The sequence below is a fragment of the Aythya ferina genome, assembly GCF_964211825.1.
Source record: "Aythya ferina genome assembly, chromosome: 16".
NCBI classification, from domain to species: domain Eukaryota; kingdom Metazoa; phylum Chordata; class Aves; order Anseriformes; family Anatidae; genus Aythya; species Aythya ferina.
Genome location: NC_140315.1, coordinates 1,549,564 through 1,561,898, shown reverse-complemented (window position 1 = coordinate 1,561,898; position 12,335 = coordinate 1,549,564). Strand labels below are relative to the sequence as shown.

Here is a 12,335-nt window from a genome sequence, read left to right as displayed (position 1 = left end):
TGACGCTTTAAGTGGAGTCGTTAGTGAGAAGAAAACGCAGGTCGCTGTCTTATTACTGCCAATGTATTTGCATCTGGTTTTAAGTTCTGCTCGGTCACACTTGCCGTGAAATTTGGAAACGTGGTTTTGGTATTGATCCAACTTCGATGCGAAGTGCTGAAGCTGTGGAAGGCAAGCACGCGGTGTGTGCATAGCTCTTGGTGTCAAACGCCTGGTTTACTTGTTGGCAGAAGGAAGTTACGATCCAAATACACGTGTTTGCGTCCCTTTGTAGCTACAAATGTTTCGAATCCAAAACTGATTGATGTTGAAACTGAAAAGGGGGAAACCTGAACGTTCATAGAAACAGTTATGATGTTGTAGATGGTGCGATCTTTCTCCTGTTTCTGGCAGGATCTCTAGGTAACGGGCAGCTATTAAATTGTTTTCTTACGCTCGTGCATGGAAATGAGTGTTTCTCCGTGGGTGATATGTCAGATGCAGCTGATTTGCAGCAGCCGGTGTGGACAGCTTATCTTCCAGCACATTTTCTTCATTGCTATTGTAAAATACTTGGATTCTCTAGCACTCTGAGAAAGAGAAGCTCTTAATGCTGCATTTTAGTAATCTCAAAAGATGGGGATATCTTCTGTGATAGAGTATAGAACAAGCAGTGAGTTGTAGTACTATGTGTTCATTTTCAGCAGAAAAAGAGTATTTTCATTTACACTGAGAAAATTGACCAATTAAATAGAACGAAAGTTCACCTAAGATATCTATTACGTTTTTATTTTCCTCAATGGCAAAAAAGAGAACTTGTAATGGTCACCTGGGTTGCATGAAAAAGGGAAATAACTGTACGACATAATATCAGTCTTGGAGCCTCTTTTCCCTTTACGTGTCTGAACAGGAGAATTTTTATTTATTTATTTTAATCTGTCTAAATTTAGAGAGAAAATAAAGGTTTTGTACCTTATTCTGCAGCTTGTATGTCTGGGTGGAATTGCTAGTGCAACATTCTTGTTATTCCCACAGTAGTTCACTTACTGAATGATCTCCAATTAAATCAGATTTAGAAGGTTCCAGCTAGGCTGCCGTGTTGAAAATCCCTTCGTTGCAATGATCCAGCAAAGGTCCTCCGTGGCAGGCTGGCGTAAAGGGAGAAGAGTGCCCTCAGCTGGCACCAGGGTGGGGTAGGAGCACAGATCACTGGACGGCTGCGAGATTTATGCGCAGGGTGTTAGAATCTGTGATTCATGACAGATGAAATCAGTGGTTTTGTCTCTGTCATGATAAAGTGGAACGATGACGGGACTGCACTCCATCCATCATCTCCTCCTTGGTTGGAGGATTTTAGATTTTCCTTAAAAAGCTGATGGACCACTTGGCTTAAAGACAAATGAGTGTAAAGCAGCCATAAATTTGGGCTGGAAACTACAGATTGCCTACCCAGCTGAGAAGTGGAGTTCCCAAACAGGCACGGTGTAGGCAGAACTCCAACTGGGTCTGAAATAAAGCCGGAGAGACTTAGAAGTCGGGGTAAGCGTTTGATGGATGCGGTGACTCAGGAGGTGCCCTCCAGTCTATATTTGAGGTACCTGCTTTCCAGGCTTCTTCCTATTACTCGGATTTCATTCAGCTAAGCTTTAATTAGCTCATCTTTCTGGAAGAGAATTGCTTAAGACAAAAAGATAAACTGCTCACTTTGTGCCTAGCTCTCAACAGTAAGTCGATGTGGCTGTGGCTTGTTAAGAGAATTTTTACAGAAGCAGGGAATTAGGGGATGCATTTTTTCTTTTATGTTATTCAGATCACAGCTATCTATTTATTTTAATCACTTGAAGAAGATGTTCTGATATGACTCGCTTGTTTTTAAGTGGTCATTATTGAATACAATAGGAAATCAAGTTTAATGAGAATTTTCAGCATAGAAATGACAGCAAAGCAAGTGACGAGAAGAATGTGGAGCTCTGAAAACACAGCCTAGGTTGGTGCTTGCTTTGTTAGGTGTTTTTCACATTTTTCCTCAAACACAATTTGAGGATATTGAGTCATTTTAAGTCCTGGGTTATACCCAAAAAAACGGGGGTGATGGGGAGGGCAGGAACACAGCGAACGAGATTCTTTTTTTAAATACAAAAACCAGCACAGTGTGTGGCAGTTCTCACCTGCCTGATTTAAAAAGGAAACATGCCGATCTCAAGAATTTTAAGTGACAAATCTCTGGAGTTTAAAAAATGTAAAATGTATTTCAGACCTTAACTGCTGTCTCTAGACTGTCTCTGTTTTCTTAGGAGCTAATGCAGTGAGTAACTGACTCAAGCAGCAGGTTTAACATCTATTTTCTGGAGGAAAAGACTTAGTTGAAGTGGAGAGATCAGAGAGTATATTATGCATGTTTAGAAACGGCTCATCAGGATTGTAAAGGGGCCGTAAATCTCAAAGTTACCGCATACATTACAAGTTTTAATTTTTCTTCCACATAGTTCCTACTGTTATAAAAGTTAATAGAGGATACCCCAAGGTTTTCATTTTACCTCGTGTTCTTTTTTTTTCCTAATTCAGTATATATTGTAACGATATATGAGCTGTGAAATTACTTAACACTCAGTTAATGGAAAGTGAAGCACAGGATGTGGGGAGTTTTTTGCTTCTTTTAGAGGAGCATCGCTGCAACACACTCAAACTTAAATACAGCATTTCTAACGTTAACTGGTTCAAACTAATTTAAAAAATAAAGCGAAAAGTATCCTGCCATCCCGGTGATGGGATTGCCAGATAACCTGTGGCTGGGCAGCTTTGAGAATTCATGAAGCTCGTGGCATATGGTCAGGATTGACTTTATCATCATGCTATAGTCAGAAACCTGAAGAACGTAGTTTTTGCAGGAAAAAGTAAGTATCAGATGTTCATGGATAACACCGATGTCTTCTTGGGTATTATTAGTTAACGAACCTGCGCAGCTTCTTTTTGGAGCTTTCTTTCAGAGGAGACCATGTCAGTTGTTCAGCTTTCCTCATCTTTACATGTTTTTGTGGGCTGCCTGCAAAAGGTTATCCTTCGCCTCTGAGAACGTCTGGTTTATTTCACTGATGGTACTGGACTTTGGTGGCATTGTTGCGTGCGGTTCCACCACATCCACACAAGGCTCAGAGGCCTTAGTTGAATGCTCTCAGAAGTTCCTGCCAAGTGTAATCAAGAGGACGAGGATTTTAATACTCATTAGAAAGTGAGTCGGTTACTTTGCATCCTTGTGTTCTCATTTAAGAAAAGAAGCCTTTCAGATTTTGGGGGGATTGGGTCTGGCTGCCATAAAGAGCAACTCTTCCACATTTTGGGAACAGTACATTGCACACTTCTTTATATGTCTAACTTTGGCTTTTCCTGTTTACCCTATTGCAACTGAAACTGTTTATAGAAGCAATTCCTATGGAGCGTGTTGTCCAAGTGATTACATGGTGCACAGAGCCCTTTTCTTTTGGGCAGCCCAGCTAATACTTTATTTTTAGTTAGCGGTTCATCGGAGCCAATAATTTATCCTTGCACTAGATGTTAAAGGAACACATTTTACGCAGTGGTCAGCTCTCCCAAGTGGGAGTTAAAGGTATTCACTTTGGCACGACGATTTTGTACACGGTAAACCCAGATTTAGGGGAGAATGGATGTAATTTTAAATGAGATATTATAACCTTTGCCTTTGTTTGTCACAATAGCTCACTGTCCAGCTGCCAGAGAATACTGTATTCATGTAAATGCTGCTGAACCAGTGCATCATCCTCCATACACAAAGCTGGCTGAAGGAAAGCACTTTTCATTTCTGGTTTAGAAGTTAGAATACTTTTCATTAAAATCTAATGAATGCAAATTTTGAAGGGAAAAAGGTTTCTCACAGTTCTGGTCAGAGCGGGACAAAAAAAAAAACAAAACGTGAATTCGGGTGCTGCTCGCGTTCCTGTGTACGAAGTACGGGTCGCCTTTGTGGGGTTCTCTTCTTGTGGTCTAGTTGAAACCAAATAAATATCAATGATTGTTTTAAAAACCACATTTGTACCTTTTTGCTGTGTTGTACGTGTTTGTGGCTCGTTGTGGATGCCTGGGTTTGTTTCTCCTTGCTCTGTTTCATTGCTCATCCATTAACTCATGCTTAAAGAAGGGTGCAGTTTCTTTGGGACCTGGGTAACTCCAAAGGTGCTAATAAGGAACGAATAAAGTCACACATGCCCCGGCTAACCTCACTGCATGCCAGGGCACTGCTTTTGAGGGAAGCACAGCCCAGTGCCGCCTGTAAGCAGCCTGAAGTCCTCATGTGCAGCTGCAGCACAGACGAGACAATCTGACTCAGTTTGGGATCTCCAGACCCAGGGAAAAATGTGGATGGCTGGGCAGGAATCCTGTGGCTGGCCTGGGGACGTATTCCTGGTGATGGTTTCTGGCAGGAAATAATGATAAATTCACTTTTTCCCCCCTCATTTTTTCTCCCATCTTCCCTTTATGGGGTCTTGGCACTTTGGTCCCCTGCCTTTAAACTAAAAGAGCAACAGATGAGCCCCAGCAGAACAAAACCTTCAAGTCTTGTTATCACACTTCAGCAGAGTTATCTAAGTTGTGAAAGATTTCAGTCTGTGATCAAAGCAGAGGAAGGCAAATCAAACATCCAGCTTGTGGCACTAGAGGAGAATTTCCTTTGAGAGCTGATTTAAAATTAAAAAAAAAAAAAAAGGTTTGGGATTGTTCAGATTTAGAAACCTTTGTGCAGTTTCACTTGAACGCTTTGTTGGGACCCTGATCGCAGGGTATTGTATTCAGGCAAAGTATAAACTTTTGACTTGTTATTCACAGCTGCATTAAAGACTGTGGGTTTTTATGTGCATAAAAAATTCAGTCGTACTCGTTTGTATTAGAAATAAAAAGGCTTGAGGGCACAGTTTGCTTCAAATATGAATTTGCTTACTTTTTATGAATTTGCTTATTTTTGTGCAATATTCACTTCCGATTTAGCTTGCTTGCTTTTCAAAAAAAAAACCAAAAACCACCAAACCCGCTCAATGCATCATTGCAACGTACAGTCAAGGTGTTTGTTCATGTCTGTTCGATTATTTGTAACGTACGCCGGTCGTGATCACATGCTCTTCATTTCTCTATGGATTTGTCACTGATTGCCAGCGTCGTTTTGGGGATATTATGCACTATTTGGCTGTTGCTACAGGATAGGCGAGCAGGTATGACTGCTTCCATCAGACAAACCATGTTTTCCTTGCAACTACAGCAGGATTTTAGGATGTAATAACTGTTGGGTAGGATTCAATAGCTTTGTACAACTATTTGAACTCCCATGCTTGCTAGGTATAGAGTCAAAGCCGTATATAAATACATATATTTCATCTTTTGTAAAGCACTTTGAGATCAAGGATGAACAGTACTGTGTTAAATAAAACACTGAGGTCAAATCTTGAGATCTGAAGCTGAATTTTCGAGAAGGTTTAGTAGCAGAACGTTTGTCGTGTGTATGTTATGTAAACATTTGAATGTATACGTTTGAAGTGGTGCTTCTCGAAGAAGTGTCTTCCAGAAATGTGATTGCTCTGGACGTTTGTGCCCCACCGTGCTCCTGCCTCCCAGCGGACTCCTTAGTGGCCATGCCATGGGATAACTCCACCGCATGCATCTCACACGCAGACGAGACGTTTTGGGTGGGGAGGCTGGGTTTAAACAAACAAACAAAAAAAAAAAAAAAAAAAAAAAAGCCTGGCATCACTGTACTGCTGCATTCCCTCCCACTGCCAGAAGATAAGCTGCGAGTGCTCATTCCCTGCCTTTTCGAGGCCTTTTTAAAAAACCACCAGCTGGTGCTAGTTCACGTGGGTGAGATTCGTTTCCTGTGTTCCCCAGGGCCTGGCACCAACTTGAATCGTTCAAGGGGCGAATGTGATGGCAAAGTGGAAGCACCATCTCCCCCGCTGCCTTCATCACACCTTGCCACTCAGAGCCCCCCTGCGATCTGCTGCTCTGGTGACATGTCACCAGAAGCCATGACAAAAGGAGAGATGCCTGCCTCAACCCAGGTAAGATCGTGGGGGGAAAAAACCCAAAGGTATCTGTGTAATTGAATAATCCCCAGTTAGGAGTACTTGGGAAGACCGTAATATCTTTTATTTGATCTATTAGCTGGTTTTTAAAAAGATAAGGTAATTTTAAAACTAGAAATCCACTGAGGTCAGGGCTGGCATAGTCCTCATTTTCCCCTTTCAGCCTTGCCTCAGCAGAATGTGCATTCAAAAAACTGTATTTATTTATTTTTTTTTTAAAGCAAAGAATGTTTAAGAATATTAATGATGGCATAAAAATAGCCAAGCACCCAGCTCTCCTCTGTCCATTCCTGGTGTTTCGAATTTGGGTTTCTTGTAATGATCCAGATCAGGTTAGCAGCAGACTGTATTTATTAGGAGTCTGGAGTTTGACATAAAATCCATACCTTTCTGTAGCTTTCCTTAGTTTTCCTGTTTTTCAGTGACCCTTTCGTCCCATTAGGCACGTGAGGGGAGCAGAGATTTTCCTTTGCAGTCACAGCAGTGCACAGCGGGTCGGTGAGATCGGCTCGCAGCCGCCTCCCCGGGCTGCAGCAGACCTCCCTCACACAGGGTTGCCATCTGCCGCACGCTGGCATATTGCAAATGGGTTAGGAAAAAAAAAAAATAATAAAAAAAAATCAGCTTTTATTTATAACGTGGATTAGCAATGCCAGGGAGCGTTGCGTAAAGGGAAGCGAGCAGAACGTGTTTGTTTTCTCTGGGCTTTGCTGTGTGGACAGGAAGATTAGCCATGTGGGGCTAGGGGAAGGTTTTCTGCTCCTTTCCTAGCTGCTGGAAATCTGTCCTGGGCTCCTGCTGGCCTGAGTGGGAGCTACAGATGCTATGGGGCTCTGGAAACCGAGGAGTGACTCAGTTACCGACTTAAACATTTTGATTTCTGCCTTTAAACGCCAAATCTTGTAGAATATGGCCCGGTTAATTTAGCTGCTTGGACAAAGCTTGGTAAAGGTGAATAGTGTTGCCAAGCCCCCTTAAACAAGGGACGAGGGGACTGATAGGAAGGGAGGCTGAGCATTAGCTACGAAGATGCCCTGTAAGTGCTTGCCTTAACCTCAGTGTGCTTTTCGTTTGCAGGCCGCTTACGATGGGTTTTTAGCACTTTGGCAGTTTAATAACTCTGACACGGGTAAGTAGAGAGTAAAAACACTTATTTTTAATTACCGTTACTTTATGCCAGGAGACAGTGATTTGTGTGTGTGCATTTCTGTTCTAGATCCGTGTTTTTTGAGGTCTGAAGACATGGACTTAGCTAACGACGGCCTGTTCCTAGATTCAGCCCTAGCCAAGAGGCTGACCTGCGGCTTCTGCAGGAGGGTTTTCGAGTGTGCCGAGAAGCTGAAGGAGCACATCCACGAGCACGCCTTCTCCATGATCTTCCCCTTCGACTTGGCTGCCTGCGCCTGGCCTGGCCTCGCCGACGGGGTGCCTGCCGGCCAGCTCGCCCGCTTCCAGTGCTCCAAGTGCCCCGCCAGCTTCACGCTGAAGTCCAACATGGATCGGCACGAGAAGACCATCCACTTCAACTGTAAGAAGATGCAGTGTCCTCACTGTGCCAAGCTGTTTCGCGACAAGACAGACTTAAAGAGGCACCTCATGTCTGTGCACTCGAATGAGCGGGCCTTTGTGTGTCTCTTTTGTGGCAAGGGCTTTGGTACGCAGAAGAACCTCACGAACCACGTGAAGGTGTGCTGCCTGGCCTCTGCCCAGCTGGGCGGGCTGGGGCTTTTGGACAGCGTAGAGCAAAATGAGGAGCCCGAGGAGGTGTAGCTGCTGTCGGGTGTGCTAGACCTGGCTTTTAAACTAGGAAAAGCAAATTGTTTCCTTGTTTTCTTGCTGCAAATAAACTTACCGCAGGTGTAACAGAAGAGTTAATTCCCCAAAACCGATCAGGTTGATAACGTGCTGGTTCCAGATACTGTGTAACTGCAGCCACGGTGCAACTTTTCTGTAAAGATAACTTCTGTCAGTCTGTATAATGGCACTTGGGATATTTTATTGGTATGATAATACGGTGCACTTAGTGTCTTAAACTTTATTTATCAGTAGATCTCAAAGTGCTTTATAAAAGAAATGGTGATGTTTTTTCTCATATTCCCTACGAAAATAACGTACCGAAACTTGTGAGCGTGTGTTAGCAGTCGAATTAATACTAGAATTCAGTCTGCAGTGTTCTGCTCTAGTGCTCTGTCCATTAGAGAATTCAGACATTTCAGGGGTTTTCAGCTCATGATGAGCTGTGAAAGCACAAGGTTGCTTAGCACTGGAAGTTGTTTATGAAGTCTGTGTTTCTGTCTCATTAAAGGAGAGGGTGGAAAGCATGCTGCTTGTTCACATGTGCAACAGGGTATGGCGTTTGGGCTTCAAAACTGTCACAAGGTTTATATAGTTTAATACTTGATATGTTTGAGCGTTTTTAGGAGTTCTCAAAACTAATGGGGTAGAGCTGGGGCTTTCTGGAGTTCTGTAATTTTTGACTGATTTGTTTAATATAATCATGTTAGCCAAGCTGAATCCGTGTTTTTTGAACGTGAAGATTTTTATAGATCTAATTGTAAGGTATGGTGTACGTACAAAATCAGGAGTGGTTGTTACTGGAAGGTAGAAATCTTGCTGTAATTCATATTTTGTTACATGAAATCCATTTATTTTTTTTTAAAGTTAAATATTTACGTCTCTTGCTATATATTTACATGCAAAACCAGATTATAGTAACTGTTAAATGAAAGTAGCATAATTAAGTGTAGTGCTCTCCAGCTGCGCTGTGCAAAGCACAGCTCGTCAGCAGTTTGAGCTTTAGTGTTGCATGTCTTGTAGCTTTGCTTTCCTCAATGTGCAGGGCGTACAACCAAGGAGACTAAAGCAATTTCTTTAGAGGTCTTCAGAAAAGTTAGCTCTCTCCATCCCGTTGCATCTCAGGGAGACAAAAATGCAAAATGGTTGTGCTCAAAGTGGACTGCAGCAGCCTGGAGGTCTCCCCAGTGGGGAATTTCTTGCAAGGCGTTTTCCTGTGGAGTGGTGGACGAGAAAGACTTGCTGTTCCCTTCTGCCCTTACACTGGTGTAGGGCTGCTCTGTCCGTTCCTGCTGGAAACCTCAGCTTTAGGGACGCAGCTCCATGCTGCACAAAGGCTGAGCTTCTGAGAGCTGGGAAGCCAGAGTTTCCCAGCTTGCCTTAGCTCTTACTCTTCATGTAGGAAGGGTATAGTCAGAGCTGAGAATACTTTCATGCGTAATCATTGCAATACACCGTACTTTTTTCTTTATTTTTTTTGTCAATGTCTCATTCATTTCTCTTGTCGTTGTTCCCATCAACTTCTTTGGCATCGTGTCTAGTTCATGGTGTGTTAGCTGTGCTTGTTACAGTTGTCATCTCGTTAATTGCCTCCTAATTTACTTTGCTCTTCAGTGATCAGCAAAGTGAGACAGGAGGGAGGTGAGTGAGCAGAGGAAGTTGTTACTGAAATGAGTCTTACCTGGTAATTTGGGAGCAGCACGGTGGGATTTGTCTGAATCAGAAAAGCGAGATGTCAGCAAAAGTAATTTCAGCAAGTTCTAAAAGGTTTTGTTCATACCGTAAGAGTTTCAAAGGCATTCCAGGTTGGTTCACTTTTTTTTTTTTTTTTTGTGCTGCAAATTTTGATGCCATTATAATATCAGTAACAAGGCTGGCTTCTGTAACGTATTCAAGGGACAAAAGGGATGGCGTTGGAAACCCAGTCACAGTCATCATCACAGATGTGATGTGACCTCTATGTCCAGCACCAGCACGAGTGCTTGTCCAGTCACACCTCACCATTCTTAATTAAAACTATGGCAGAATCAACTTTTTTTCAACAAAATCAAAAATTTGAAGGTTGTGACTTATGAACCTCAAACTGTATATGAAAGTGCTCATAGAACTTTTTTGAGAACTTAACTCAATATGGAATTATTTTCCTGCAGTCAGGATAATTCGTTGCCTCTAGCAGAGGTTTAAGTAGTGCTTTACTTTGCCCGTGTGTTGGGGCGCTTCCTGCCCTCAGCACAGAGGTTTTGCAGTGTTTACCCGCAGGTTCAGCAGCAGATTTCTTTGTTTTTTAGCCTTAGGATCATAGGGTATGGCCAACAGTGTCTGCATAGAAAACTTTTTAAAAGGAGGATTTTTGTGTTAGAAAATAGGAAGATAATTGGAATTGAAAAGTTGACAAATTGCATATTTCTGTTTGCAATCTTAAATATTAAGAGGATTAACTGAGCAAAACCAGTCTTAAAGTTTTTGAGTTCTTCATAATGCACAAATTAGTGTAGTATTTCAGTGTTAATTAACTTCTTATTGGTTTACACAGTTAAAGTAACTCTACCAGGCAGAAAATCATTAGTGCATCAGAGGCTGCTTCATTTGACAGCCCCAGTGAAATAAGTTTTTGAGATGACAATACCAAAGACTTGGTGTTTTTTTTCAAGCACCGTTGGGTTGGTTTTACAAATGCACATCTGTAAACATTTCAGTGAAGTACATAGCTTTTCACTGTGATCCTGTTTGTGTTACTTTCCCTGGTTTTGGTGCTGTCCTTCAGACAGTGTCCGGTAGCTAGCCGACTACGGCGCTGCTGTTCATGGTCTCGATGATCTTGTTAAAGATTAGTTCCTAGGACCTTAATGCTGCTATGAAATATTGTCATTTAGACAAAAGATTATACGTATACCAAAGCTGGTACGTTGTTCATTAAATATATGTGCTCGTAGGCACGTATATTCAGCGATACTGTGAAAGCGTGAACTCCTCAGTGCAGTTATTTTTCTAACAATGCTGTTATTTTTCAGGTGTTTACTTTTGTAGATACAAAAGCTAAATATATGGCTATTTGGTGGAAAATAGTTTTCAATAAAACTATAGCTGCAACAAATGTTTGTGACTGTTTTTAAACGTAAGCATACCAGAAGCTAACAACGTTATCCTGTAGTGATTTCAGATGATACAGGCGAAAGTAAAGCACGAGGGATGTTGGAATCAGAGTGTTACTGGCGTGATGTTGGGAACACATTTTGAATCTGACCTAAAGATTTGCTTCTCCCACTTGATAAATGGAAGTAGTTAATCGGTATGATGAGTTTGTAACTTCTCTGGAAATGAATGGTTTTGCTGTTCGGGACAGGTGTGTGGTTACAGGTCCTATGAGTGTGAACCCGCTCGGATTGTGAGACCCAAGTGGGGTGCACACAGCGGCGTCTGGGTGGCTCTGCGTGCACCAAAGCAGCGTGTCAGTGCTGCTGCTGTGCTCCTGAGGGTTTTGCAGTTGCCTTTTCAGCTGCTGTAGGAGCTCAGGCATAAACTGAAGAGAGAAGTACGGGCAGTAAGGGGCAGAAGGCAGCCAGTCATGTAGGAAAGGACAGGATCGGGTACATCTGGTGGTGTAGGAAGTGGAGGATTTTGCTGCGTTCCCTTCTCGTAAGCACTTTTCCTTTGTAATCATGGGTCCTGGTGGTCTCCTTGTCATTATTTTCTGAAGTCAGGGGGTTAGACCTGGTGTGCAGAGCAGCTCCTCTCCGTTAGCTGTCTGCCAGGGGCACTGGGGTGGAGTGGAGCAGAGGAAGGAGCGTTACGTGACCTCTGTTGGCTTGGCTTGATCAGCTTACAGCTTGCTTACCTTGTCTAGACTGCACGGTAATAGGTTTACAGTGATCCTGGGGAATATAAGTGCTTGTGTGGCCTAAATGCTCAAGCAGTTACAAGATCAAACTGGAAACATGTTTAGCATAAGTAGCTCTGTATTACAAACCTGAAACTTGCTTATGACTTCAAGTGGGCTCCGTGCCTCTGACCGTATCGATGGGGGGTGTCAAATCCAAAGGAGAAGATGCAACAGAAAATGTTTTCCCTGTAATTTAAGTTTTCCCAGGAAGGGAGCAAATAGGGTTCCATATTCTAGTTGTTTCCTTGTAAACGGGAAGGTTTGTGGCAGGAGAAGGTCTGTGTGGGCCAGCTGAGTTGTTGGGGTATCAGCAAGAGCTTGCGCAGGGCTCTGGGCATTAGTTGTGTTCATGCAGCTCTTTTCGGAAGTTCCCAAGGCACTGCAAGTGCGTGTGTGTGTAGGATCACTCGAAACCAGCCTTGTAAAATTCTGCCAGGCTGCAGTGAGTAATCCTTCCTGACAGGTGAATGAAATATTCTTGGCTTTCGCTGTCCCTGTCATCATCTGTACTGCAGCCGTGGCCAGGTGAGTGGCAGGTAGGCTTTTCTTTTTCCTTGGGCTAGAAAGTTCTTGACAGCTTTACAAACGTGCTGTTA

The 12,335-nt window shown here is 42.8% G+C and overlaps 1 protein-coding gene across 7 annotated transcripts in view; it reads left to right on the top strand.

Moving 5' to 3' along the window:
* ZBTB46 (zinc finger and BTB domain containing 46) overlaps positions 1 to 12,335 on the top strand; it is a 58,380-nt gene that overhangs the window by 33,003 nt on the left and 13,042 nt on the right. For 5 of the 7 annotated variants that reach the window (XM_084538188.1, XM_084538190.1, XM_084538189.1 and 2 more), the window contains 3 exons: positions 5,869 to 6,041; positions 7,143 to 7,194; positions 7,282 to 7,593. The exons of the other annotated variants lie outside the window; for them this stretch is intronic. In XM_084538188.1, coding sequence (XP_084394314.1) covers positions 5,869 to 6,041; positions 7,143 to 7,194; positions 7,282 to 7,593 — 537 coding nt within the window. The remainder of the gene's footprint in view (positions 1 to 5,868; positions 6,042 to 7,142; positions 7,195 to 7,281; positions 7,594 to 12,335) is intronic. 7 annotated transcript variants of the gene reach the window in all.